Here is a 27,086-nt window from a genome sequence, read left to right as displayed (position 1 = left end):
CAGAGATGCTTTAGCAGGCAAGGGGCCGAGGGGGAGAGGGGAACTTGGTGACAGACAGCTCAAACCCCTTTCGCTAAGTGTCAATGATGCCGGGAATGAGCAGGGAAAAGCGTTTAGGGCAGGAATAACACCTCTGTGCCAACGACCCGCACCTCCGGCGCCCCGCCAAGCCGGCTCCACCCCGCCGCGCCGGGGCCAGGGCTGGGGCCGGGCCGGAGGCAGCGCCCGGGCGGGGACGAGCCGGCCGGGAGGAAGAGGAGGGATTTCACCTGCCCAGCCCGGCCCGCCCCTCCAGGTACCAGGTGGAGCAGGAAGCGGCGGCGGCGGCGCCGGAGGGGACCCGCGCCCGCCTCGGCGCCGGGCCCATGAGGGGAGATGGCGGCGGGCCGAGCGCTGGCCGCGCTCCTGGCCATGCTCCTGGCCGCCTCGGCGCAGCTGATCCCGCGGGAAGGTACGGACAGGGACCGGGACAGGGATGGGGATGGGCCGGCTCCCCCACACTCGCCTCGGTTCCCCCCACCCTCGGCTCGGTTCCCCTACCCCCACGCCGGTTCCCATCACCCCCACGCGGGGCTCCGCTGCCATCCGCTCCCCGCCGCCCCTCAGGGGCTGCCCGGGCCGGCGGGACCCGCCCGTGCGCGGCTGAGCCCGGCTCGCTTTGGTTGGCGGCACCGTGGTCGAGAGACTGATAACTCTGCCTTTATCCCCGTGTGCCGCTGCTGATTTAATAACTATTAGTTATTTAAAAGGGGCGGGGGTGGTGGGGTGGAATCGCGTCCGTAATGTTTGCGCGGTGGGACATTTCAGTTTCAGCACTTCTAGTCAGAAGTGCAGCTCCCTTTTCTTTCTCTTGGAAAATGCTAACAAGAAAAATTACTTGATCTTTACATCCTTGCTTGCTGGAGTATTCATTATGCAAGGAACTTCACAAAGTCATTTTCCCTGGACGCCAGAGGGGCAGCTGAGCTCTCTGTAAAGAGCAGAAGCTCCTTGGTCTGTGTTCTGTGTGGGATCGTGCCCGAGATTTTCATCAGAGAATGGTATTACTGATATAGAACAACGGGTAAACCGTAGATGCAGGGGAATGGAAAGGTTTATATACCCAGCCGAGTCAGATGGTTTAATGCCCACTACCAGCTTCGCGTCTCTTGAAATTCCTGGATGCTTGTTGAAATCCCATGTATCTAACCCTGCGTGCAACCCCAAAAAAATTCCAGTTATGAACACAGGGACAGTGTGTGGTGTTTTCCTCAATTTCCAAAGCTGCTTGATTGCAAAATATGCCCATCCTCAAGTCTAAACAATCTATTTAACTGCTATCTGTAGTCCTTTTAAAGGCTCTTGAAGTATGAGTCCTTATGTACAAAATAACTGGTGAGTTATTTGGAGTGACTGTAAATTACCTAAAGAGTCTGATGTGAAATTGATGCCTTTTTAATATTTCTGTTGCCTTTCACTGCACTGGTTCTGCTGAAGTGGAGCTCAGGTCATTATTATCATGAACAATACATGCCAAGTGTTTCCTTTGAAATTGGGCAGCCCTGAGGTTTAAGTTTCAAGCTGTGCAGTCTTTTAAATAAAATATTTGCATTTAATGTATTGCCTTCGAGTTGAGTGAATAGCAGTAATTTGCCTCTCTAAGCCTCTTCAAAGGAAAAAGAAAATATAATGCTGTTTAATAATTGTGCTTTGTTTTCAGTGTAAACAAATATTTAAAACCTTAGATGGCTCAGCACTAGAAGCAGAGGAGGCAGACTGTCCAAGGATTTTAGCTTAATCTAGAGGAACATGGGAGAAAGAGCACCCCAACGTCTGGCCTTGCTCTTTGGCAAATCCTGAAGTTGCTGTTTGCAGCAAAGTTAGTGACAGAGAAGTTGCACAAAATGCCACTGATGGACCCAGTGGTTTGTTGCCACTGATGGTGGCCCCTCTTCCTACCTCCTTCAGTTCTTTTCTTTCCAGCCGCAGGCTTCCACCTGCTGCTCTGTCTCCTGCACAAGTGCCACCCCTCCTGTGTGCCAGGCGCTCTGTCACCCTCTCAAACTCTCCAACGTGGTGCCTTCCTCCTCTTTGAGAAGCCCAAAAGAGAGGTGGCTCAGTCTCAGCCACCTTGGCCGACTGAAGGTTGGGTTGGTGTGACAGGACGTGAGGCAGAGGGGAATGGTGCCTTCCCGGGTGTGTTGGCACGTGAGACCTCGTGTGTCCTTCCTTCCAGTGGGAGCTGCTGTTGTTATTGCACAACCAAAACTGTTGGAACATTTCCCCGAGCAAAGGTTCGTCCCAAAAGCCCAAGACAGCTCAGGTTAAGGTTTTCCTCTGCAGGCCTGTGTAGTTTGTAATTTTTAAAGAGTTCCTGTTGCTCTGGTGCTGTCGTTGGCTCTGCTGTTGCTGTGCATTGGCTGCTCCCTTTCCTTGGTTGGAACTTCCTTTCTGCAAGGCTGGGTTTAGGCTGGGCGTGCACGTGGGGTGTGGATGAGGCACACGTGGCTCCTCCTGCGGAATGGTGATGCTCTGGTGGGACGGCTACAAATTTTGATGTTCCTGTTCCTAAAGCTGTCTCTTATCATCCTTGGTGAAGTTCTTTCTCCTCTCACTTCCCTGCTCCACCCTTTCCCAGCAGGTACAGTATTACAGTGGTGTTCCTTTAGGAAGGTGTAGGTGGAGCGTGGCTGCTCACATTGTTCTCAGAGGAGCTTGTGGGTTTTCTTGAGATGCAACTTTATGCGTAAATTATCAAGTGAAAGATTGGTTCTAACTTGTAGCTGGAAAACTACAGAAAAGAAGTATTTGGTGTGCTGGCTGCGCACGGGCGTGGGAGTGTGAACGGAGTATTGCGTATCTGACCTTTGAAAATGTGTTTTCCAACTAAAAATGAGTTTCTTTGAGGCACTAATAATGAAATTTATCAGGCTTCTGTGCTGTCTATGAAACATAAACGTTTCAGGTTTAAAGTGTCCTTATTAATGTGATAAAATCTGCGTATGTATTCTGGGCCTTGTCTTTAAAATGTCATTGTTATAATAAGAGAATTTAGAGATAGTGCCATGTTGATTCTTGCTCTACCCTCCAGTCATCTTTTTCTAGGCAACTGACTGATTTGAGTCACACGTCAGTCCTAACATGTAAAGCTGCTTCATTTAATAAAATAAAAACCCCTGAGCTGTTAGCAGGGTCATTCTGCTGCTCTGACAGAATATAAATAACAACTGTGTTTGTTCTCCTCTGAAAGTCGGTGGAAACTGGATTATTTCCATTCTGAATCACCATTTGTTCATTCGATAGAGACCTCTCCTTTTAAGACTACAACCAAAGTACATGTGTTGTAACCTTTTTTTTTCTTGCTTGTCTCATGCCATTATCAGTCTGGAGTGCTAATTTTTTTTCCTCTAGAAACTAATGTGTTTATAGTAAATTATTTATAGTGTGTCTCAGTTCTGGTACTACTACCTTAAATTCTGTACCAGAAAAGACCCTTTTTTTTTTCCTTTTCACAATTCCAGAACTTTGTGTGTTTGAAATGTTTGTTTTTAAGAGGTGAGCCTTGTCTGTTTGTGTTTTTCATTCGTCTCTAAGTCTGAAGGGATGTAGAGATGATGGGAAGTCTTGAGTGAATGTCTGAGGTGGTGGGAATGTGAAAATTTTGAGGATTGATACACTGAGCTGAATTTATTGTCCATAGCAGCACAAATAACCACCAGTTTGAGTGCCCCCCACTAGAGAGCTTCAGTGAGTTTGTTGTCTCTGGAGTTGCATGAATAAAGTTCCTCCCAAGAGCTGGAATCTTGTTCCTGGGCTTACTCATGCTCAAAACTGGAAGCACCAACAAATGGCAGCCACTTGGCTACAAAGTGGCCCAGGAGAGAAGAAACAGGATGTGATGAGCCAGCTCCTGGGCCTGGCTCCTTAGGTGGCTGGTTGCTTTTTTATGCCTGGGGTTGTCTTTTGATGTGGTGGCTCATCAGCCAAAAATAATTAGGGGAAAGCATGCTGAAAAGGATTATTTCTTGGCACTGATTCAAGGCAAAGGACTAGTCAGGGGAGAAACAAGGTGAGAGGATTGGAGGCTGATGAATCTCATGTCCAGAGTACCACCATGGACCTGTGACATGGAGGAGGTGATTTGTTAGCTAGAAGGTTGTCTTCCTCTCATTTTTATTACATTTCTGTGTGTTGTCCTGCTGTACTACAGTGAGAGTTTCTAGATGGAAATCAGGGTTTGCTGTATGAAATAAAGGAAGAACCTTGCCCCAGCCTGATATCCGATACCATTTGGGTCAGTTGTACACTCAGGCTTGTTAATTGCCTATATGAATTATCTTATCTACACATAATGTTGGAATAGAAAAAAAAAGTAGGAGAAAACTTCTGAAAAATAATCTGAGTTCTTGAAATATGTAATACCAGCAGCAGTATTTTCACAAGTAAGTGTTGCCAGGGTTCAGTTTATTAATGTAGCCCTTATCACTTAGCCTAATTGATATTTATACCAGCATATGGTAAATGAAAAGCTTTGTGATCCACAACTGCCAAACCCTCAGTCTTAGGCAGAGGCTGAACAACTTTGCACTTAGTGCATTCCAGAAATATTTCAAATTGGAAATAGTGTGAGGAACCATCCTGTGCTAAGAGCAAAGTCAAGATACTTTTGGCTTTACCTGTGTTGACTAAAGCTGTGGGTGACAGGGGCATGGCGTGTTTGCAGATTAGTGTAGATGATGGCTGAATAGCTCCTTTCTTCACCAGTTTTTCTTTCTTTTTGATCCCATTCTCATTTGCTTTTTGTAAATGCTGATGGCTAGCCATGACCTTCTTCAGGTGCTGGGCGGAAGAGCAGTGAATGTGTGTGGAGTTGTACCCCTTCGTGCTGTGGCTGGGGTGGGATCAGTGGTGGTGCTGGGTTATTCCTGGGCCTGTGGGGGAAGCTGGGTGCTGCCCACCACTGCCATGAGTGGAATGTACCTCTGAGCTGAGCAGACCAGTAGTTCTCTTGCAGCAGCAAACTCCTCCTGCTCTCTTCTGAGTGCCCCCTGGAGCTCTCCCTTTGTATGTTTTCTGGTCTTGGTGTCCTTGCAAGAGCTCCTAGAAAGACTCAGCTGTAGCAAAGCATGTATTAGCTAGAGAATATGGGGAAAATAGTCTTGGGTGCCAGTTTTGATCTAAATGAGCTCTTTTGTTGGACTACTCTTGTAACCTTCTGTTAAAATATTTTTTAAAATCTGCACCTTTAATAATTCCTGTAATTTGTAAACCTTTGCCTGACAGGGGGGAAAAGCTAAAGATATCACTTAACAAAGCACTTCCAGCAGTTTCTGGGACAGCATCCAACTCACTGGTGCTGCCCAGGTGTCTCTGTCAAACCTCGGCTCTGGAGAGGACAACACACCCACTGCAGCAGGGGTTGGCTTGTTGGAACCAAAGCATTAACCAGTTCCTCAAGAGCAGCCACTGACTTTGTGCTCTCTCAGTAGGATTCAGCCAGCAGGGCCAGGTCACCATCCCTTGATTCATGAACTTCTCAAATATCTTGCAGATGTTACCATAGAGTTTCTTCTTGCTTCACATCTGCTTGTGCCACCAGGGTGTGAAGGAAAGGACGTGGGCTGGGCTGCATTGTTGGCTGCTGGCCTTTACAGCCAGAGCAGAGCAACTTCTTGAGTTTCTGTACTGGCTGGTGACAGAGGCAAGGGTTTGCTGCCTGCAGCTGAACCTGCCTGGTGTGGATAGTACTGATGGGACCTCCTGGAAGATCTTCAGCTGAAGAATTGTGCCATAGTGTCTAGTAGATATGCATTTCCATATGTTAGTAAGATCTAGTCAGCCTGTGAGTGCCCAGGCTGCCATTACTGTGGAAAAAGTGTTTTTTTAAAAAATCTATCCCCTCTACCAGGGATAAAGTCTGTACTTTGCCTATCCTATTGGACACCTTTTAACAAGGGTGCTATAGGGCAGCCTGCTTTGAGCTGTGCCTTTTGGTTTCTTGGGGAACAAAGTGAGTGTGGTTACTTGAATCAGATATCAGATCAAACTCTTATTTTGGGAGGTAGGATAATGCTGGCATTTTGGAGCTGGTCCTGGATTTTCTGAGTCCCTGGCTGTGAGACAGAGGAGAGAGCAATCTTTGAGGAGTGGAAAGAGAGGGTTTGGAGTTCCTCAGAAGAGAGACTAAGAGCTGACAGCAGGATGTTTGGTGTGGGAGGGATCCCTCATTGCGAAATGCGCTTTTACACCTTTGTTAACCAGAGCCAAGACTGCAGAGCTGCTCAGACATGCTCTGAGATGTTGTCCTCTTGCTGGCTTAAATCAAGGTAGGGATAAGAAACTATGCAAGAAAACGCTCCTTTGATCAAGGGAGGCTCCTGCAGGGACCTGTGTGGTGTCAATGTTTCTCCAGGCAGTGTGACAATTTCTCCTCAAGCTGTGCAGACCCACATGTCAAACATTTTACACATTGTATGCTGGTGGTCAGCTCCTAGACAGGGCTTGCTGAGCTCTCCATCTCACAATGTTGCTTCTACAGAAGCAACAACACTTCATATCTCTAAAACAATAATTAGGACAAGGCAGCTGAGAGTCAACGGTGTCTCTTTCCCACTTGAGGTGGAAAAGCTTCTTTTAAAAAAATCTGTTGCATGAGTTATATGTGTCTTAATTATCTTTGAGAAAGGTTCTAGGGAAAGCTGTATGTGTACAGAAATGTATAGTTGTTGGGGTTTGTCTTCAGTTATTTAAAATCTGAAAGTACTTTATTCCTGTTAGGCATTACAAATTAATGAATGAGCTGTAACATGACTATGCCAGAAGTGTCTGCCCTTCCTCCTTGATGAGGAGGAAATGACCTACCTCTCGCCTGCTTTGCATCCCCATCCTGGCTATCAGTTCAAACAGTCAGTTCAGAAGAAGTGAAGATTAGGGAGCTGGTCTGTGATGGCTGAGGAATGGGCATTCTCCCCCAGGAGCCCTCTCCTGAGGCATGGTTAGCATGGCATAATAGCAATTGGCAACATCTATCTCTAAGAGTTTACAAGCTTTGCAGATTTTATCACTGTGATATTCTGGGGGATTCCCTGAAAGTAATCCTTTCACAAAATTTGGACCTCATCTCTCAGACAAGTGTGGTGGAAGACAGGTCCTAATACGAGGAGATAATCATGTAATGTAGGGAGTAGTTTACATTTAAGTGGAGAAGGGTTGTCTGTAGTTTGTGATGGTGATCTCTCTTTTGATGCTCACAGCACTGGTCAGGAGAGGAGTCCTAACTCTGTGTCTGTTCCTGACTAGCTTGAAAACTGTGAAGGCAGTCACCTGGATTACATTGCAGGTGAGACTGGAGGAGTGGATGACGCTTGGGCAATTGGGTGCTGCAGTTGAACTGGAGAGTTGGACACAAATTGTCAAAGTTGTTAGTAAGACAGGTGCAAAACAACTGAGTTGGCAAAGCAGGGAGACGTTTACTCTTTCAGATATTTCTTGATGTGCTTTTGGCCAGTTTGAGCGAGCCGTGCAGTGAATTGTGATGCAATTCACAATTCACTGGTGTGAATTCAGTGTGCTGATGAGGTGAAGCACCACCACACTGAGTTACTGTGTTATACCCCGTGCTTCCCACCCTCTTGCAATGACTCTTGCAGCAGATTATGTGTAGTGGAATAACCTGAGTAGACTGTGAGCGTGCCTGCAGGTCAGCATCCCTGCAGGGGCTCGGAAGAGGCAGCGAGCCTCCAGGAGAGCCTGCCAAGCTGTGGTGGCAAACAGCATCCCTGTGCTATCCTCGTCCCAAGCTGGTGGCACAATTCCTGCTGGGAACGAGCCTGTTCTCTGGAGAGGCGTGTTGGTTGTGTGGGTTCAGATCCCCCTGGGGCAGAACAGGCCTTTGGATACAGGTATTTCATAATCCAAGCAAGTTGCTGCTACTCGTCTTGCGGCTCCTCCAGCTCATGAATGGTGGCTGAGTCAGCCCCATCCGACTGGGTTTCGGTAAAAATGGCTGTCATGGAACAAGCCCGTGATTTAACCAGAATGAGCAAACCCACAGTTTCTGTACATAATTCCAGTATAAATTAACATCTGGGATTTCGTTGTAGGTTTTGTTTTCTTGGTCTGACTGGGGCTTTTTCGGTTGTTTTAATCCACCCAGTCAAGTCGTGTGAAACAATCCATAGATCCTTATGGGTAAATTACTGCAATAAAATGCAGCTGTCAAGCCAAAACTAGTTGGACTCTGTTCTAGCTCCTGCTTTGTGTAGCAAGGCACTTTACATAGCCATAAAATTGCTGTTCTGCCAAGTCCTTTGCTCGTGTATACGTACACATGCTCTGTGTGAGTGCTACTGCCCTATTTGCCAGCTGTGTTCTACATTGCACTCCTTCTTGTACATGAAAAATCTCCTTTTGGCATTTATATATACATGTTCAAACTATGAGCTTGTCAGTAAATAAATTTAGGCTCAACTCTGTGGAGTGATTGAACTTGCTTTACACTATGCAGTTTGCTTCTAACACCAGTTAAAGAGCTCTGAGCACTAACATAAAAGTTTGGAAATATCATCCTGCTAAGAAAAAGCTGTGTTTGTGCAGAGAGGGGCATTACTCTAGCAATAGAGGGATGCTGTGATGAGAAAACTCTTAGGAAGGCACATTCTGAAATGAAGATGAGCAGTAGAAAAATCCAGTTGTGGAAAGGGAGGGTGTCGACTGAGATTAGGGCAGTTGATGAAACATCCAAGGGAGGCTGCAAAACTGTAATTGCTTAGAGGAAAAAAGAATAGGGTGAGATCAGCTGTCTGCATCAGCTATGAACCAGCTCAGGACTGCAGGCTTTACCTCTAACATCTTCTGGCTGAACGATTCCATTGTTGTATAGACAGAGATGAGATCCAGCTTGGCAATGCTTCCTCATGTTGGTTTGGATATCCTGTGTGTCATCCTGTGTGCAGCAGCAATGAGGCGTGGAAATTGCTTCTTTTCAAGAAATGTGTCCAGTTACTGGTAATCCTAATAAAAAGGCATGCAGTGGGAGTCACAGACAATCAGATTAGTGTGACTCATGGGGAGACTCACTCGTGTTTATAAAAGCTCTCCAATGAAGGTGCTCTTTAAGTAGTCCCTCTGTCGTGCTGCTCATGTGTGGCTGTAGTTTGGGGAGTTTTAGCCATTTGTTCGTTTATTTTTAATGACTTTGGAATCACTGCATTTACTTCCCGCATGATTCTTTTATTCCACTTTTCCTATTAGATTTGATAGTCTAATGCAGCTTAGCACATCCCTAGCAGCTGGCTGCTGTTGGCATAACAGCACCATGCTCTTATTTCTTGGCCAAAATTATTATCTGTGGATTTTCATCTGTGCAAGCTGTTTGTTTGTGCATGGAAGGTGTCTGTTCTTATGTGGGCTTCTAGAAGGCAACTTTGCTGGCCTAATTTGGTACAGATCTGCATCTTTCTTGCCTACTGCTGTGATGATATATATATATTGATCATTGAAAACACTTCTGTGATTTTGGGCAGGTTCTGTTTAGGAAAGCTGAGGAATGGGATAAATCTGTGCTAGAAAACAATATTGACCTGACAAATATTTGATATTCTTGCAGAGAAATCAAATGAAGAGTGATTATATGGTCATGAAGTCAGCAAGAGGAGCAGAAGGGAGGGGGGGAAAAGCCCAGGCAGCCAAATTTGGGTCTTTCAGGGGCTGGGGAAGAGGATACTTTGTTTTGACCCTTGTAGGACCCTTTGCTTATTTCAAAGCATTGAAAATTTCTCTTCTTTGGTTTCGGCTCAGGGTGTGTATTTGTTTTGATTTTAAACTGGTCACATGTTTAAGGCTATGCCTAAACTTAATCCTCATGACTAAAAATCAGAGCCATGTGCCAGCATGTGGTGGAGGAGTGCTGGCTGTTGGTGGTCCTGGTCCCTGTCCTGCCAGGTTGGCCACATGGCTGTGCTGTCCCAGGGATGGGGGAAGGAACTGTGATAACTGTTTGACCAGAGAGTTAGAAACAGACTTTTCAGTAATCCTTATAAACTTACAAGGTGAGTATGACAGTTACCTTGTGCAAGAAAGAAATGTATTTTGTCCATAGTTATTAATTGTTTGGGTTATGTTATTAACACATCATATCTGGATGACTTAAACATCAGAAAAGTTATGAACATCATGGTCAAAGGTGTTTTGTACACTTAAGTGTTGTAAAATAAAACCCCAAGAGAACCCAAAAACAACCCAGTGGTATGGAAAATAGAACTCTGGGCTAGATTGGAAGTAGTTGTTTCACTTTCTTTTCTGGACACTGCTTCCTCCTGAAGAATGAGGAAGAGCAGCACTTGCTTGCTTGGCTTTACTCTGTTCCCCACCCCATGGACATTGCCCCTGCAATTGTCCCCTGTGTGCTTGGAAGGTCATTGTACAGGCAGTTCCCAGGATACACCATCATCTTTTTTATTTCCTCAGGAAAATCCATATTGAAAACCTCTTTTCTAAGGCAGAAACACAGATGTAAAATGTGCCAGCCATTGGAAGAGGTAGGGGAATGCAGTGTAGGCTCTCAGGTCAGAGAACTGTTCTGTTGCTTAAAGGCTGTAAGGAAGTTACTCAGTGACCAGGTACTTACTAATGGTATTAGAGGGTTGGTAAACTTGTGGTTAAAAATATGTGCTGCAGTCTGCCAAGCCTCCTGGTGTTTGAGATTTTCATTTAAAACCTTTGATCCTGGAGGCAAATAGGTAAGGGAGTTTCAAGGACTTACTAAGTCTTTTGACTGCAAGATTGTGTAGAAAAGCTGCAAAAAGGCTCAAGACCAACGAAACTGAGATAAACACATGATGGGCTCTGTCTCTGAGTACTCTATTCTGCCCGGCTTCCCCTAGCAGTGAGGTTTGGATCCCTAGTGTTGCCAAACGTGGAGCCACAATGTTTCCAGTGGCCCGGACAGACCATGCTGACTGCTCAGTCCCCGGGGCTTTTGCAAAGCATTGCAGTGAAAGTCATGCCCTGCAAAACCATGAGATTCCTGTAAAAATTAGGAGGTTTTTGAGCCTCTCTTCAAGAGAACAGATGGGTTTTGTGTGAAATTGAGTCACTAATGCAATAAGCTGCTTTCAGCAGCTGCGATGACTGCAGCTTTGAGCTGGGTGGGTCTGTTTTTTGAGGGTCTCTGGTGTGTTCGTGTGCCATTAGAGGGCCCTGCTGATCAAGGGTTCCCATGGTGAGTTGAGCCCTGCTCCCCACAACCCCACCAGGTGAGCCCCTGCATGTCTGGGCTCTGATCAGCATCCTTATCACCCCTGCACGAGCAGCAGCTGGTGTGGAGCAGACTGCTGCTCCAGGGATGCTGAGCAGTTGGACAGAGCCTGGGGCATCCTGCAGATGTGTGTGAGCCAGCTGTTCTGCTACACCTTCCTGACATGCTGCCTGGTAATTGGAATGGCTTCGGGGCTCCCTCAGGGCGCTGCTCTGCTGGGTTTGCCAGCACAAATCTTTCTTCATTGAGGTTAATGAGCACGAGGATTCCCAACCTGGCATATGGGCAGAGCTTTGTCATGCAGCCCTGTGTGATGTACCACTCAAGGCAGAGATGTTTTTGAACCCAGCTTGGGATACCTTGATTTCTAGATCTCTTGCTATTTTTTATATGCATGATTTTCTTCTCATATACACTAAAAGCCCAAGTACTGTAGACACTGAGATTCTATCTTCCATACACCAAAATAAGAAATGGAGAACAGTGAAAACAAGCAGCAGAAAACTTACTGTCTGTCAAGTAGGGAATGTAGAACAATGAAAACAAGCAGCAGAACACTTACTGTCTGTCCTGTCCTCAGATTTTCACCTGGGGCTGGGGTATAGTTGACTTTACTGCAAACTTGACTTATTTCAGCCAGGGCTGGCCTCATTATTTGCTAAGTGTCCAACTGAAGTTAATAATAGTCATCTTGAATGTCCAGTCAGTTCTCTCTGGTGTGTTATATTATGTGTATATTTTTAGAAGATATCAGGTTTGAGTCATTTTTTTGATAAACTGCCACCTGTGAAATAAAAGATTATTCAGCAAGCAGTTTATTCGGTGACTCCAGTATTTCCTGTGAGAGCTGCCCCTGCATCTGGCAGTACTTGAGGATGGGTTGAAATCTGAAATATTTCCCAAAAGCTGTGAATCAATGATGGTTGTGTCAGAGATAGAGAGGAAGTGTCCAAGGCACACACACACTGTTCCAGGCCACAAACACCTTCTGTGCTGGTGAGGGGCACTGCACAGACATCCTGTACCTTCAGGGAATAAGTTGAGAAGGGTGGGGAGGGTGGGAGAGGGCCATGACTTGCACCTAAAAGTATCTGTTGGTATGTGCTTTTGGTATTGCTGGAATACCTCATCTGGCCTGCAGTAATTGTTCAGGTATACCCAGAAATTAACCTCTTACCATTGTCTGCGATTAAAGCTGAAGCTTGTTTTTTTGTTTGACTGCTGAATAAACTTCCTGACTTGAGTTGTGACTTGATGGGCACCTTCAGAAATGAAGCAGGCTGTGTGATAACAAACTGAAAACAAAAGTCAGGAGAACAACAATTTGGAAGGAATAGCTGCAACAATTTGGAAGGAATAGCTGAGCTACTTTTTAATTGTGAAATAAATGACACTGGTGAGGGTAAATTGGAGCAGAACTGATTGTGCACAAATTCCAAGTATTCCTCTCCTGGGCACATGGAGCAAATATGTTTTTATGTTGTCTGTGCTGGAAGAGAGGAGGCAATTTCTATTGGTACAGCACCAGAAGCTCCTGAGAGGTGGATGCCGATATTCCTTTGGACACTGTGGCATCTGTGGGGCTGTGTGGAGAGCCTGGAGTTCTTCATATGGCTAGTAACAGAACACCTCTGTTCTATGTATTTTTTCTTTCTTAGCTTCCTTTACAATCTCTCTTCATAAAGCGGACAACACCACAGTGACGATTAAACTTGGTCTTCAATCAAACTGTCGAATCCGCATGAAATATATCATGTCTGAACTCAAGATAAAGCCTGGGGACAATGTGACTTTTGACTTCACCTGTGGTACTCCAGAGAAGTATTTCATCACAGAAATTCAGAAAAATATTGGTAAGATACAGATTTTTGATTTTTCCCCAGTAGTAATTTTCCTCTGGTAAAACCAAATGGTTTTTTTCCTGCTGCTGTATTAAAGTATCTGCCATAATCTTAGGTAAGAAGAAATCTTTGAGCACTGATAAATAACCTTGAATGACTACTACAGCTATGCAAGCTGAAGAAGTCTGTATTGCAGCTGGCAGAATTAATGTTGACTTGGCTGTGTTGGAAACAGCTAGAATGCAGTTTGCTGCATTAATTCCTTGCTGCTTTTCTTTTTCCCACAATTTATAAACCCATCAAAGAATCTTTTTGTTCCTGACAAAAGCCTCTGAACACTTATAATAATGTATTATGTATTTGATGAACAGCTTGGTTGTGTCTATAAGGACAACAGAAACGTTGAAGACCTGCACATGTTTCTTTATCTTTAATGAATGTTATTGAAGTCAAGAAACTGTAAATTCAGAAGTGTAACTAAAGCTTCTTCTTGCTTTGAATGTTATCCCTGGTGTATGTCTCTTTAATGGCATGAACACGTGCTGCTTCTCAACTAGATCCCAAACTTCATTGGGCATTCAGTCTTTAGTAACATCTTCATTATTTTTGGGGTGATGTTCAAGAATAATTCTCTTCGTGCTTTGGAATTTTATTCATATGATTCATGCAGTTAGCAACGCTCACTGTATCTCTATTTGCAAGACACACTAGTGATATTTCTTCTTTTAAGTTGAAGCCTAGACATGGATTAAAGTTACTTATTTTGAGTGTCAATCAATGCTTGGATTTTTCAGATAAAAGTTTTCTGGCTTGCTCCCAGAATCCTGCCATGGCATTTGTTGTTGTTAATCTGGACACCAAGGGAAGAAAAATACAGTTCCTGGCAAGGAGTAAAACATTTCAAGATTAATTATTTGCCAGGAACTCTCTGGGGGACGTGGGATAAAATGGATTCTCTAGATCTGTGGTTTCCAGCTCTCTTGACACTGCATTTGTCCTTTTTGTCCGTTCAGACTCTGCCCTATTCACTAAATACCTTCTAAATTCTTCAGCAAACAAGGTGGAATACTAGGAACAATGAATCCCTCCTGTTACTCAGCCTGACTAAAGCAGGTTTATCCTGTCTGTTCTATGGGCTGGGAGTCCTGTTTGGAGACAGCCTGTGACCATGTTAGAGGAGTGTCTTTTAGTGCGCATAGAAGAAAACATGAGTGCAGCCTGAAAATTGTGATAATAGCAAGGAAGGGGAAGTATCAAACTCCCCTTTTAATGGAATGCTTTCCAGAGTGTATCACAGCTCTTCTCTCTCTGCATTTAGACTGTGTGTCAGGCCCATGTCCCTTTGGAGATGTTCATCTTTACCCACCGGGGCTGCCTCGCCTTAACAGCACGTACATCTGGGACGTGAAGGCAAGTACAAAAGCTGGGCTTGAACTAAAATTTTCTACCTCCTGGCTAAGGCAAATTGAACCAGGAGAGACGTGCCCAGACGCCGTTAGCTACAACATCAACAGCTCTATCGATAACGCCACGGTCAACATCGGCACTTTCTGCAGGAACGGCTCCGTGTCCCGCATCAAGCTGCTGGGAGGAGTTGTCCTGTCCCTGCACCTCCCGTGGCACTTGCCTCTTACCACCTCAGGCTTCAACATAGCCAGCAGGGCTTCCATAAAACGTGAGTAGTGCAGCTGCCTCCTGCAGACTGCAGCAGAATCCATTTCAACCTTTCTTCACAGCTAACCTTCCAGTTTTGGTGCTGCTATCCCTAGCTCCCTTTCACTTCATCTGTTCTGGAAACTATTGTTGTATGATTTTTAGTTTAGTTAGATGGTTTATTAATGTACATCAAATACTTTGCTCTTCTGGAGTCAAAGTATTTGATGTACATTAATAATTTTAAGTCTCTTTAAACTTCCTAAAACTTCAACATACCTGCTTTCTTGTTTTTGTGAATTCAGCTAGGTAGACAAAGTAGTAGAGTTAGAATGAGCCAGAGAGTTTTTTGTTGGTTGAGGTGTGTCGTTGGGCTTGTTTATTTTTCAAAAAGTTTCTTTAACTTCGAGAGCCTCAAACCAATACCTCTCCTCAGGAGAGGAGTGTGGGAAAAGGTGAAGCAGTGCCTGGAAGGCACAGGAGGCTGCATAAATACATTTATCTGTTTCAACCTGCACAGTAACATAAACCGTTGTGTAATAATCTTCCTAAAATACCTGGAATATTATACAGCAATCAGTGGGTTACTTTGTGATCTCATGACAAAACTTTCTCTGTACTTGAATTCTAGTGCTGTTGCTATCAGTTATAAAAGAAACCTGGTCCAGGTTCAAGCTTCTAGAACATGAGTGTTTTGTATAATTCCTGGCACTCCTTACACTCCTTACACATCACTGGAGTCCTAGAGTGGGACCATAATCTTTATGTACCCAACTTCACACTGCCAAGAGTCATCCAAGGATAAAGTGTCTTATGCAGCCTGCACGTTTCACATTTGTGTTTTAATATGCCTATCTGAGGCTCTTTGCTGGTGCGCTTTTGTTAAATTTAGGAGGTTTTTGTAAAGAGAGCTACATGCTGCTATAAAAGCTTGCAGCTTTTGTTTCCCAAAACCCAGTGAAGCAGAAGCACTTATCAGGTTGTGTGTTTGCTCTTGCAAATCCAAATGTAGAATTAGGAATTAGGATCTTGCCCTTGACAATAATAAAGGCTTGTCTGTCCATGTGCTTGAAAGGTTAACCTGCTAAACTGCAAATGCAGTATTGATACATTCCTTACCTTTGCTGTAACTGAAGACATAAGAATCAACTCAAATATATGTTTTAGTCTGAGCGTTTTGTAATAACCTAACCTGTAGCTGGAGTGGGTGATCTCACTGTCAAAATAAAGACTCTGCTTCTTGGGTGCTAGATATGCCAGTGTGTCTTCAGTAACTGGAACTTATTTTATACGCTCTGATTCCCTCCCTGTTTTAGGGTTATGCATCATTGAATCCATTTTGAAGAGGGAGTCTTCAATCACCCTCATGTCCCCAAACTACCCGCTGGGCTTCCCAGAAGACGAGCTGATGACGTGGCAGTTTGTGATCCCTCCCAACCTGAGAGCAAGCGTGTTCTTCCACAACTACAGCCTGTCCAACTGCGAAAGGAAGGAGGAGAGGGTGGAGTACTACATCCCTGGCTCCCCCAGCAACCCGGAGGTGTTCAAGCTGAGCGACAGCCAGCCTGCCAATATTGCTGGCACTTTCAACATGTCCCTGCAGGGCTGTGACCAGGATGCCCAGAACCCCGGCATTCTTCGCCTGCTCTTCCAAGTTGTTGTTCAGCACCCGCAGGTTGATGAGAGTAAGTACCTGCCTGCCTCTTTTGTGGCTTTCAGATGTCTGGCATGAGCACCACAAGGGAGATAAATACACTTTTTGTTATTTTCCTTGAACTTTGGTCCCTCTGTGAGTTTAAGGAGATTGCCAAGCAACGCTGAGGCCTGTTTTATTGCCCAGGGTACCACTGGCCGTCCGTACAGCAAGGCGAGCAGCGATGCTGAAATGTGCAATTTGCAATGGATTATTTGGTGCTGCTGTATTTTTTACACTGTAGCTTATAAATAGAGACTCCTTTCTATTTCCAGCACCTGAATCATGTAATTGAAAAATGCCTTTAACAGTTCTGCTTTCAGACATGAGACTCAAGATTTTAAAGGTCACTCTTTAAAGCATGAACCCAGTTTTTTGTTCCCTGCGTGAGCAGTTGCTCCTAACAAGGTGAAACCTGCTGTCATGGTAGATAGCAAGACCTGTGGTATTATTAACTGGTGAATTGAGAGATGTAAAATTGTCTCTGTATTGGTAATAGCATCGATATGCATCTTCCCTTCCTTTCTTCTTTCGAGTTTTAATTTTGCTTCCTAGAGGAAGCTGAACATCAACAAGTGTGAAGAAGTCACATTAAATACAAAAGTTGTCAGTAAGATATTCCACTAATAATATCCCCTCCATACTTGGATGTTCTTTACATTTCTTTATACTGAGAAAATAATTTTTTTCTGTTTTCTAGCCCCAAATTCAGATTGGTTTAGCACAATGACTTGTAATACCAGAGCATTTCTCTAAAAACAGAAATAAAAGGCCTGTCTAGGTAATGAGCCATGGAGTTAGTGATTTAGCCTCTGACTTTGCAACTCTGACCTCAGTTCAAGGTAAAGGTTAATAATCAAGGTGCACTTACTGCAAAAGAGCAGGTGGAGGAAAGTGCACACTCGACTGCCATTGTGTCAGGAGCTACATAGTGGTTTCTAGGTAATTTTAGAGAGAATAAGGTTTGAATGACTTGTGCCCTGAAGTCACATATCCATAAAGGATCTGTAGCATCTCACGGTTACAGTTCTTCTTTGTCTGTCTAGCCTGGCTCTGTTTATGAACAGCAAATCCTGACAGAATTGCTGTTAACAAAATTGTGTTTGCTTACATTTATTGTGTGTTGCATCTCGGAAGCTAGACAGAATGAAAACATTATATTCAGTTAATCAGCTTTATCTCCCTTCTTCTTTCAAAAGCAAAAAGAATTTTAATATATTTATGGCCAGGAGACAAGACGATAATCACGTAAAAAATCAAAACCAGGTTGTCATTCCGGGAATGAAATGCAAGTAATAAACCATTTTGATTTAAGACACAACAGTGGTTTCTCTAGGGATTTTATAGGATTTCATGATTGATTTTGTAGTTATACAAGTTCCATCAAAGATTCAAATTCAGCCCTCAGGTTGCCATCTGCAACATTGCTCTTATTAAAAATGCATTGCTATCTGCATATTCTCAAAGCTTCCCGAACATTTGGGTATTCCACAGCTGTCTGTGGTGCTTGTCATTAAATAAGAAGAAAATATGGCTCTTTCCAGTCACAATAACTTCTTGATATAACTCTTCCTGTGTTTAGCTGCTGCAGGAAAATACATTCTGAAAAATGATAACCTTGCAGTGGGAGTTCTAGGTTATGTGCTTGGTTGTGCCAATGACTTGGATAATTCCATTTGACCACTTGTCTTTTTGTCTGCCTGATTTCCCACACAGGAGAAAGCTATTTTATTCACCTTTTGTGTATGACTTTGAGATCTATAGCTAAAGCTAAACCAGAAAATGAAGAGTAGTAATAGAACATGTGTGTATATAGGTACACTATTTTCCCCCCTGTCCTTTGTAGAATCATTGAACGGTTTGGGTTGGAAAAAACCTTAAAGATCATCCAGTTCCAAACTGACCCACCGTGGGCAGGGACACTTCCACTAGGCTGGCTTGCTTTTTTTGACATCAGAGAGAGGTGCCTTAGTAACAGCACCAGGATGTTGCATGGATCCAAAATCTATCTTTCCACATGAGAGCCAACCTTTATGAGCCACACTTGCATTTTTTTTCCTCTTTCCTTCTGTTTTCTCCTTCCAGATGTTCCAAGAAGAGGTGAAGGAACTTCTGCTTCACACTGTGCTTCTTGGCTGTAATTGCTCTGGGGTGGTTTTCGTTGCAGATGTCACCCATTTGGTGGACCTGAGCAAGGAGAAGAACATGACTGTGACAATACACGTGGAAGGGTGGCCCAACCGCACGCCCCTCATGTCTGAGCCCATATGCCTGATCTGCAAGGATCCTCGCACCTGCGACCGTGCCTTGACTTTAACCTCTGGTGCTGTCTACAGGATCTCCTTCCTGTGCAAGGACTTGTCCCAGCTGAGGATCACGGCTGAAAAAGGCATAGGTACTACCAAAGTGGCTTAATGCTGTTTCTTAGGGAATGTTTTTGCATGTTTTTCCCCAGGGGTCAACCAAACTTGTTCCCTTGCTTTGGCTTTAAATGTATTGAGGTTGGAAACCAGGTATTGGCCAGCTGAGAGATGGGTGCAATGAATCTGGAGGTGATCTTTTTCAGTACATCATTCTACCTTTAAGAATAGAAACCGTGTAGCTATTCCTAGAAGAGAAGAGATAGAAGTCACCTAAGTCACTGCAAATTATGGAAACAGAGCCAGAGACCCATAAATCTGCCCATGAAAATGCAAGACCAAAGTTGCCATCAGAAGTGCATCTTGTTCTGCATGCATGTCCCCTTGATATAGGATTTCCCCAAATGCTTTCAACTACAGGTAGAAAAGAGATTTGAAGTATCTCAACCTTGACTGGTCTGCAGCAATGTCCCGGTCAGCAGATATATCTTGAGTGAGGGCCTTTGAATATGTTTCTGCCTTCTGCCTGTTTCTTTGGTGTCCTCCACCTGTTAAGGAAAACTCTTTAAATACAAACAATACACCTTTGGATAAAGGTTACTAAGAGAGGATATTTTCTTAGGTAGATCCTTATCTTGGCCTGTAATGCAAACCTGACAGTACTCTGCACGTGTCCAGCTATTTCCTCTGCAAGAAATACTCAGCTCTTTGGGTTTTGGTTTTGTTTTTGCAGGCTGTATGGATATTCGTTGGTGTCAGAAGAAGATTTATTCCCTTTCAGTGCCCAAGGCTATTACCCGATTGCCAATTCGACTGCATAAGTTTAATTGGAAGCTCTTGGCCACTGATATGATCAACGTAGAAATTACGTCTCCGTCCTTGAAACTTCAGCAACACGTCCCAGAGCAGAGGTGCAACACGAGCTACAGTTACAGCATTGTTAGTGCTACCCCAGAGACAGAGCTGAATGTTGGTGTGTTCTGTCCTGGTGGATCTATTGAAAAGATTCAGATGAGGAATAATATCACCATATCCTTAAAAACATTTGGTAAAGGATTCATCAATGAATCTATCCCTCAGGATCTGAAAATGTCCTTTGTGCCACATATTAAAGGTAAGGTATTAGATTTTGTACTACTTTCTTGTACAGTGATAGATCTCTCAGTAGGCTTATTAAAGCACATATGGGTGAACAGAAATTAGGAGTTTAATCCTTTAGCAATGGCTCTATGACTAGACTCTAGAATCTGTCTTTTTCTGAACCAGTGATATGGTTTATTTCTGGAAGAGAGAAGGAGCTTTGTATTCCGGGTAGCAAATAATTGATTGTGCCAAATTCTGCGGGTATGTCTGTGTTTGATAACACTGATGTGGGAAAGGACAATAATTATCAAAACTAAGTTTTTCTTTTCTTCTTTCCCTTTTGCTACAGATGAGTGCATATTCACTGTGAGCCCAAATCCAAAAGCTAAAGTTTACTTGCAGACTCCCAACTCGCCTTACGGTTTGCCTCCTTACGTTTCCATCTCCTGGTTCATCACTGTGCCTGGCAAGCAGACTGCCCGCCTCAAGTTCTCCAAGGACCGCATGGGCATCGCCTGCGAGACGGGCCGTGCCTTCGTCAACATCAAGGAGGAGACACTGGGAGCAGAGGAGATCGTGCGCCGCGAGGACGAGCTCCTGCCCCAGCCCCGGAACATGCTCCACAGCTTCTGGGTGAACGTCTCCAACTGCAGGCCTGTGGATAAGGAGCAGCTCACCTTGCAGTTCTGGGTGACTTTGGCTGACAAGCAGCTAGGTGAGTGCTGTGAGGTTGTGGTGCTTTGTTTTCTGCTTGTTTCCTTGCTTTCCCTTGAGGTAACACTAATGGATGATGGTTCTCCTTGGATGAGGTAACAATAATGGATGATGGTCCTTCTTGGATGTAGATTCCTGCCTTTGGAAAAGTCTGTCCCTCGAAAACTTCAAGAGTTTCAGCTGGATATTTCTAGGAGCTGGGGAAGAAGGAGGGGTTTTAATGTGGTATGGTTTTTTGGGGGGCAGGAAGTGTGTTTCTGGGTTTTCTTTCATTGGCGCAAGAAGTGGCAAGGATTGAGGTAGTAAGACTAGATTTCATTTTTTAAAAACAATTTAGTTTTTTTTAATTTGAGGTAACAGACAGAATATATAATAAGATCAAGTGATGTTTTTCCCTTCCAGGGTCACAGACCTAGTGAACAGCTTGGGATTTGATTATGCAAACTTATTCATCCAAGTAGTCCTCACTTCATGTTAGCAGTTCAATTAGTCTCAGTGTTCTCATGAGCAAGAAATCCTCCCTAGGACAGGTCTGACCATTTAATGGAGATTGGGCCCTGATGCTAACAGAAAATTCTGCTTCCTTGTTCTCTTTCATCTCCCTGAAACATAAACAGTTTTTAAAGAAAAGATGAGGGGGCATTTTTAGGGTAGGCTTTGCTTATGTAAATTTGCTTCACATTTGCACTTTCTAATTTTTTGATCTTATTTTTTTAAATCTGTGCTTCTTTTGAAACTTGCAGCATTTTTCTTTGCTTATGCATGGACTCCCCTAATCAATTTTATGACTCCTAGAAAACCCCAGATCAACACAACCTGTGTATTTCAGAGGAAAGGACTGTTTTGAGGGGAATCAATGGAAATGTCACTATTTCTTCTTTTGAGTCCTTCTCTGTTTCTTTCTGTGCTTTCATCTCTTCCTTGCTTGTCCAGCCAGAGACGTGTGAGGTGCTGTAGGTAAGTTTAGCAGTGCATGAGCTCTATCAAAAACTCTTGGAGGTGGGTGGGTTGGTTGGGTTTTTTGGTTGTCCTCTGCTGCCAACAGCAGGAGTTTGTTGTTGCTTGGCCTCCATTCTCTCGGAAATGGCTTGTGTTGCCCTGTGGCAGGCATGGCTTAGGAACTCCTGCTCTGCCAGCACCTGCTATGCTTAGAAGATCTTAAAGGGGTTCAAACCCAGACAGATTTTAGGAGAAAGCTGGATGTTCCTTCTTTTGTTCAGTGTCCTTGTTCCTTGTCTCTTTGCAGACCTTGGAATCATACTTGCTGTGGTGGCTGGGGCTGGAGTTCTCACAGTGATTGGACTGACCGTGTGCTGTGTTAAGAAGAAGTAAGTTCATAATCCAGCATGTGTAATTTAGCACTTCAGGAGGGCATTTTGGGAGAGCTGCTGGGCCCTCTGTTTCATGTGCTGATATCCTTTGAACCAGGGTCTAAAGCATGAGGAAGGCAGGGTGGAAGTAATGTTGACCCCAGGAATGCATCTTTACTCTAAATTGACAAACTTCAAGAGCAGAGCAGCGTTCCTGGAGTCACATTACTTCAACCTGCAGAGCACTGCTTACCTTGGCCTTAAGTGCAGGCTTTTGGGTGCACTGTGACTCAGGTGTTGGTTGGACTTCCTCAGGAGTCCCTGCAATGTGAAATCCCAATGACTGCGGCTGTTGCATGCATGACTCCACTCAAGTCTTTGTTCAAACAAGCTGTGAACTCACGCAGATACACTTAAGAGTTTTCTTTCATGCATGCAGCCTCCAGCAACTTCTGGAGTTTGTACATCAAGTGGGAGCAATTTTCTGTGAGTTGAGCCCTTGGGGAGAGAAGTGGGTTGTGCAAAGCTTACATGCATGGCATTACTCATACAAGCAGAGTCTGGAGTCATTGATAGCCTGGGCTTTCTCATACATGTATGCTCAGTGCTGTCAAGGTGCTTGGTTGGTCCTGAAGCTGTAGAGCTGGAATGAATTTATGCAATATGGTGACTAGTGCAGTTAGGGACACATTTTCCTGCCACACAGGAAAGACTTCCCAAACACAGGCTTAAAAAGTCTTCACTTCAGCCTTTGTTCTTTCCAATTTAGGGGCAGTCAGTCAGGAAAGCATAATTAAGAAAAAATCATTTGTCTTTCATTTTGACCCACTACCTTGTCTTCAGTAACACAGCCTTGTTTTTGTGAGGATCTGATGATCTCTGGGTCTTACAAATGCCCATGGAATCTGTGGGACTTGTGCACAGCCAGAATCCCAGTGCTTGGGAGACAACTGGAGTTAGACTTGCAAACTTCAGGTCAGCAGAGCAGCAGTGGGTGGCCAAATAGCATTAAGTTCTTTTCTGGTCTGTTAAAAGAGAATGTCTAGGCTGAAGAGTAATTTCTCCCAAAACTGCAGGTAAAGCCTTTAATCCAGGTGGGCTGCCTGACACTGTGTGCTTGGGATGAGTGAACAGAAGCTGTTGTTACTGAGTTCCAGCACGCCAGATGCGTTGTTTCTGACCTGTTAACAATTTCACCTCTGTAACAGGAAGAAGAAAACCCAGAATCCCATGGTGGGAGTGTACAATGATAACGTGAATACCCAGATGCCTGGAAGAAAAGGCTCATTCAGAAAAGGGAGGCAAAACAATGAGTCTCATGTCTATGCAGTTATTGATGATGCTGTGGTCTATGGACACTTGCTGAAGGAGTCCAATGGCTCAGTCTCTCCAGAAGTTGATGTCTACCGGCCTTTTGATGGACCCATTGGTAGCATGCCACCTTCTCCACCTCCATTCTCCTTCAGGAAAGACATTAAACGCTCTTCTAACCCCCAGGAGGAGCCTCTGCCCCTCATGGACATAGACCAAGACAATTACACGTTTGCTCATCAGAAATCAGGGCAGTCAGAGGACAACGGAGATGCAAATAAAAAGGATAAGAGAGATCCAAGTGTGCCCCTGCTGGAAAATAAGGAACGGGATGGTTTAGTGGAGTAATTTTATGCCAGGTATAGCATTTTCCTCTGGAAACACAGGTGTAAGGACAGTGGTCTAAGACAAAAACATTCTGAAGAGGAGTGTTATTTTTAAATATGTTTTTATCTTGTTTTGTTTCATTTGTGTATTTTCAGTTGTTTTTTGTCCTTTTTTTTTTTAACTTCAGCTGTTGATAGCTTTCAGTTTTAAAGTGAACACCTAGCAAACTCAATTCCAGTCAGGCCTCTCCAGGACTGGTGTTGAAACAGGTGCCAAAGGTGTGCTTCTGCTTTTTACTATATGGGCATCAGGAAAGTTAATTCCTAACCACCAGCTTAAAGCTGGCCACTGGTGGTGGGGAGAGTGTTTTGTCCAGTATTTCCTCCTCTCACAAGCCATTGTTTGTCTCAGTGTTGGTTGGTGACTCCTAGCAGATCCAGACTGCATCCCTGTCTCGAGGCAGCTCCAGGTTGCGCACACCCAGGCAATCTGACCAAATCCAAAAAAATCTAAAATCTGACTGTCATTTCCATCACTTGTAGCTTGAAAATCCATCAGATTTAGCATGCCAGTGGCTATGTGAGTGTAGTGAAAGACCATGTGTGCTCCCTGGAAGAGCTCTGTGCCTGTAAATCAGTGTGATCACTTGAGCTTGGGCTCTTCTCCTACAGAAGATAAGTTATAGGCTTTCTCTCGGTTTCAGCTGATGTTGCTATATTGGATTCCACCATGTGAGCTTACACCAAAGACTATTTTATTTGCTCCTTGACAAAAACAATTTCAAAAATCTAAAATAATTTGTGGTTCGTTCAGGTGCCTGTGACATTCACATTTTACTAATACCTTGCACTTTTGGTTGAAGTGAGAGTAAGGATTTGATAAAGAAATAATGATGTGGTCATTCAGCTGTTTATCAGTGCTTTTCACTTCACCTGTTACTAAGGTTTAAAATACAGGGTAAAGAAAATTGTTTACAGCAGCTGGTGTCTCAGTAATGCAAAGAATGAATCAACAAGAAAAGCCTAGATGTTTTAAATATTTTTTTTTTGTGTGTATCAATCTGAATTTAGCAACCGTGTTGTTATGATGGTGGGGACACTTTGACTTCTGGCAGAACTTACACTTCAGTTGTCTAGCTGCCCCTGAAAGGTATCTCTTGAAATCAGGTCTCATTTAAGTGCTGTAGTTAGCATGCCCCTCAGTTTCTGTGCCTTTGACAACATGAGGACCAGATTCCTTGTGGCAATGAAGTTGCCTTTTATATACAAACATCTGTCCAGGTGTACAGTTTACTGAGGGTGTTTGTAATTTTGTGTGCAGCACTAGACTCAACAATTGGAGAATTTCTCTCCAAAAACCTTACCCTGACTGTTTCTGGCCCAGTGATACACAGAGGTGACATGAAGCTTTTAGACAAGTGTTGCATGCAGTGATGCTAAACATATAATAATATTTAAAACTAAAATGCCTTTATTAGAAATCTTACTGTTTACATTAAGTAAAAGTGTGGATTTCTTCCTGTGTTAACTATGCTGGCACTGCTCATTGAGTATTTGGTCAAGTGTGTGGATTTAACAGTGTGTTAATACTGCTTGGACCTCTACACAATTCAGTATAATGTCATACCTGACACCATTTTCTGTAGCACATATCAAAACACATGCCAGCTAAAAGTGCCTTTAATTGTTCCAGGTACCTTCCTGCTCATTTTTATTACTTTCAATACAGAAATGTGTATCCCTAGATCTCTGGCTACTCATTGGAATCACGAATTTCAAAGTGTACCTGGATCATTTTGATATCATTTGAGAACTTGAAAAGATTTCTGCAATACTGGTATCAGCTTTTCTCAGGTAACTGAATTGCCAAAAACTGTTTTATTAGAGTAGTCCAGTTGTGCATTTCTCTGAACAATGTTCCTCACTTCTGTTTTATTGAATAATCTGTAAAAGAGATTCAAGGCTTTCCCATCCCTCTAGCTCAACTACTTCAGTTCCTTAGATGAAATTTGTAGTTCATGTTCCTTGTAACCAACAGGAAAAAACATAATGGAGGTTGGGCATTTGTTCACAGCCCCCTGATCCTTGACAATATGATTCTTGTTGACTGATGCTTTTATGTGTTCTAACTCAGCTTTTCACGTGACAGTATAAACCTTAGTTTACAGATGTCCCCAGTCTAAGGTTGACCTTCACTATGTTTATTTGGTGTGTGTAAAGAAAGAGCTCAGGCACAGACTTCAGTTTGTTTTATATTAAGAGAAAGTTGTGACTTAATTTTTTTTATTATTATTAAATAAATAAATGATAATGCTACTGCCAACTGGAGTAACTAATGTGTCTCCTTTTTGTGTGTGTGTGGGAACTCAGGATGAAGTATTTTGTGTCTCCCTGTTGGCAGCTATGCCATCACCCTGGACAACAGAAGGGGGTTTCTAGGGAAACTGGTTTCCTGGGATAAAAAACTGCTCTCTGTGCATGTCCTCATTCTTGCATAGCCAGGGATACACTGTTAATGACTGTTTTCAAAGCACTGTGTTCAGATCATTGAGGAGAAGGGTTGTAAAATACTTGTAGATTTTATATAAAAATAAATGTTTCAGTGGCTTCTCAGTAGGGTTGAGATGTTTGTAATTTATCCATGCCCAACTGACACTTAAATTGAATTCAAAATTAATTTCTTTTCAGGGATAACAGCAGATTTTATGAACAGTCCTTCAGCCCAGCAGTGATCCTTATGGAAATGTGTGAAGCCCATTTTGTTCTAAATATAAGCTCATGGAATCAGTACATACTGATTGCTCTTCTGGGGATTTTTATTGTTTATGAATTTATTTATTTTGGGGCAAGTTTAACGCACATAGAAAATGATGTTTGAAATCCTTACTACTGAGGATCCCAGTAATTGCTGGGGATGGATCCTAAACTTAATTAATGAGATCTCCTCTTGGAAAGCTTGGGAAACCTAGCAAGGATCATCCAGTCCCTAGGCCTTCTCCAAAACTGCCACTTAATACAGATGTAGATGTGAGTGTTTATAATTTATATTTTTATTTCAGTTGTACCATCCTGGAATAATTCCCTGGCAGTGGTCTTCATCTAAAAATGAGAATTTCCAAGTCTGATTAACTGTTAATTGAAAGGTGAGTGGGAAGATAGCAGCTGCAGAACCCCTGGCCCAAAGGTAATTTGCTTTTGAAGAGCAAAGAGAAGCTCAGGGTTTTGTTGCCCAAACCAGCAAAGCTGAAAAGATACCTCTTGCTTCTTGGGCTTGAATTTGTAAGGTTTGGACAATCTTGAGCTATGAAAATACTCAGTAATTGCTTTATTTTTAAGCTTGTTTCTGAATAGTGTAGTTACATTTCCAGATAGACCAAAACCCAAGTTACTCTTTTGTTGCATTACAGCAAAGTTTGTAGAGCACCAGTAGGAAATGAGAAAGTTTTTATTGTCAACACCAGACAAACAGACTTCCACTCCTTGACCCTAGGGGGGGACAAAATCATGTTACTCTGAAGAGACTATGCTGGGGTACCTGTGAGTGTGACAGAGAAAATAT

At 43.5% G+C, this 27,086-nt stretch overlaps 1 protein-coding gene across 4 annotated transcripts; it reads left to right on the top strand.

The window, feature by feature from the left end:
• Window positions 1-26,112, top strand: CDCP1 (CUB domain containing protein 1). Of its 4 annotated transcripts, none has more exons than XR_012580146.1 (10): window positions 1-451; window positions 12,895-13,089; window positions 14,396-14,752; window positions 16,047-16,415; window positions 18,591-18,818; window positions 19,517-19,897; window positions 20,216-20,581; window positions 21,376-21,537; window positions 21,827-21,908; window positions 23,099-23,142. XR_012580146.1 is itself a non-coding variant. In XM_005485917.4 (9 exons), the coding sequence occupies exons 1-9, from the start codon at window positions 376-378 to the stop codon at window positions 23,547-23,549; spliced, it is 2,505 nt and encodes an 834-aa protein (XP_005485974.2). In that variant the 5' UTR covers window positions 3-375; the 3' UTR covers window positions 23,550-26,112. The 4 variants fall into 4 exon arrangements, 1 of the variants encoding a protein (XP_005485974.2); XR_003380030.2 differs by having other exon boundaries at window positions 21,324-21,537; XR_012580147.1 differs by having other exon boundaries at window positions 2-451; window positions 21,514-21,537; window positions 23,099-23,154.
• The last annotated feature ends 974 nt before the right edge of the window (window positions 26,113-27,086 follow it).

Source organism: Zonotrichia albicollis, chromosome 1 (assembly GCF_047830755.1).
Source record: "Zonotrichia albicollis isolate bZonAlb1 chromosome 1, bZonAlb1.hap1, whole genome shotgun sequence".
Lineage (NCBI taxonomy): Eukaryota > Metazoa > Chordata > Aves > Passeriformes > Passerellidae > Zonotrichia > Zonotrichia albicollis.
The sequence above is the reverse complement of the archived record's forward strand: the minus strand, read 5'-3'. Positions and strand labels throughout refer to the sequence as shown.

Coding starts and splice junctions, on each gene's coding strand:
- CDCP1 (XM_005485917.4), top strand. CDS start 376: ATGGCGGCGGGCCGAGCGCTGGCCGCGCTCCTGGCCATGCTCCTGGCC. Junction 14,753..16,046: donor CAGCAGGGCTTCCATAAAAC/GTGAGTAGTGCA, acceptor TCCCTGTTTTAG/GGTTATGCATCATTGAATCC. Junction 16,416..18,590: donor GCACCCGCAGGTTGATGAGA/GTAAGTACCTGC, acceptor TTTTCGTTGCAG/ATGTCACCCATTTGGTGGAC.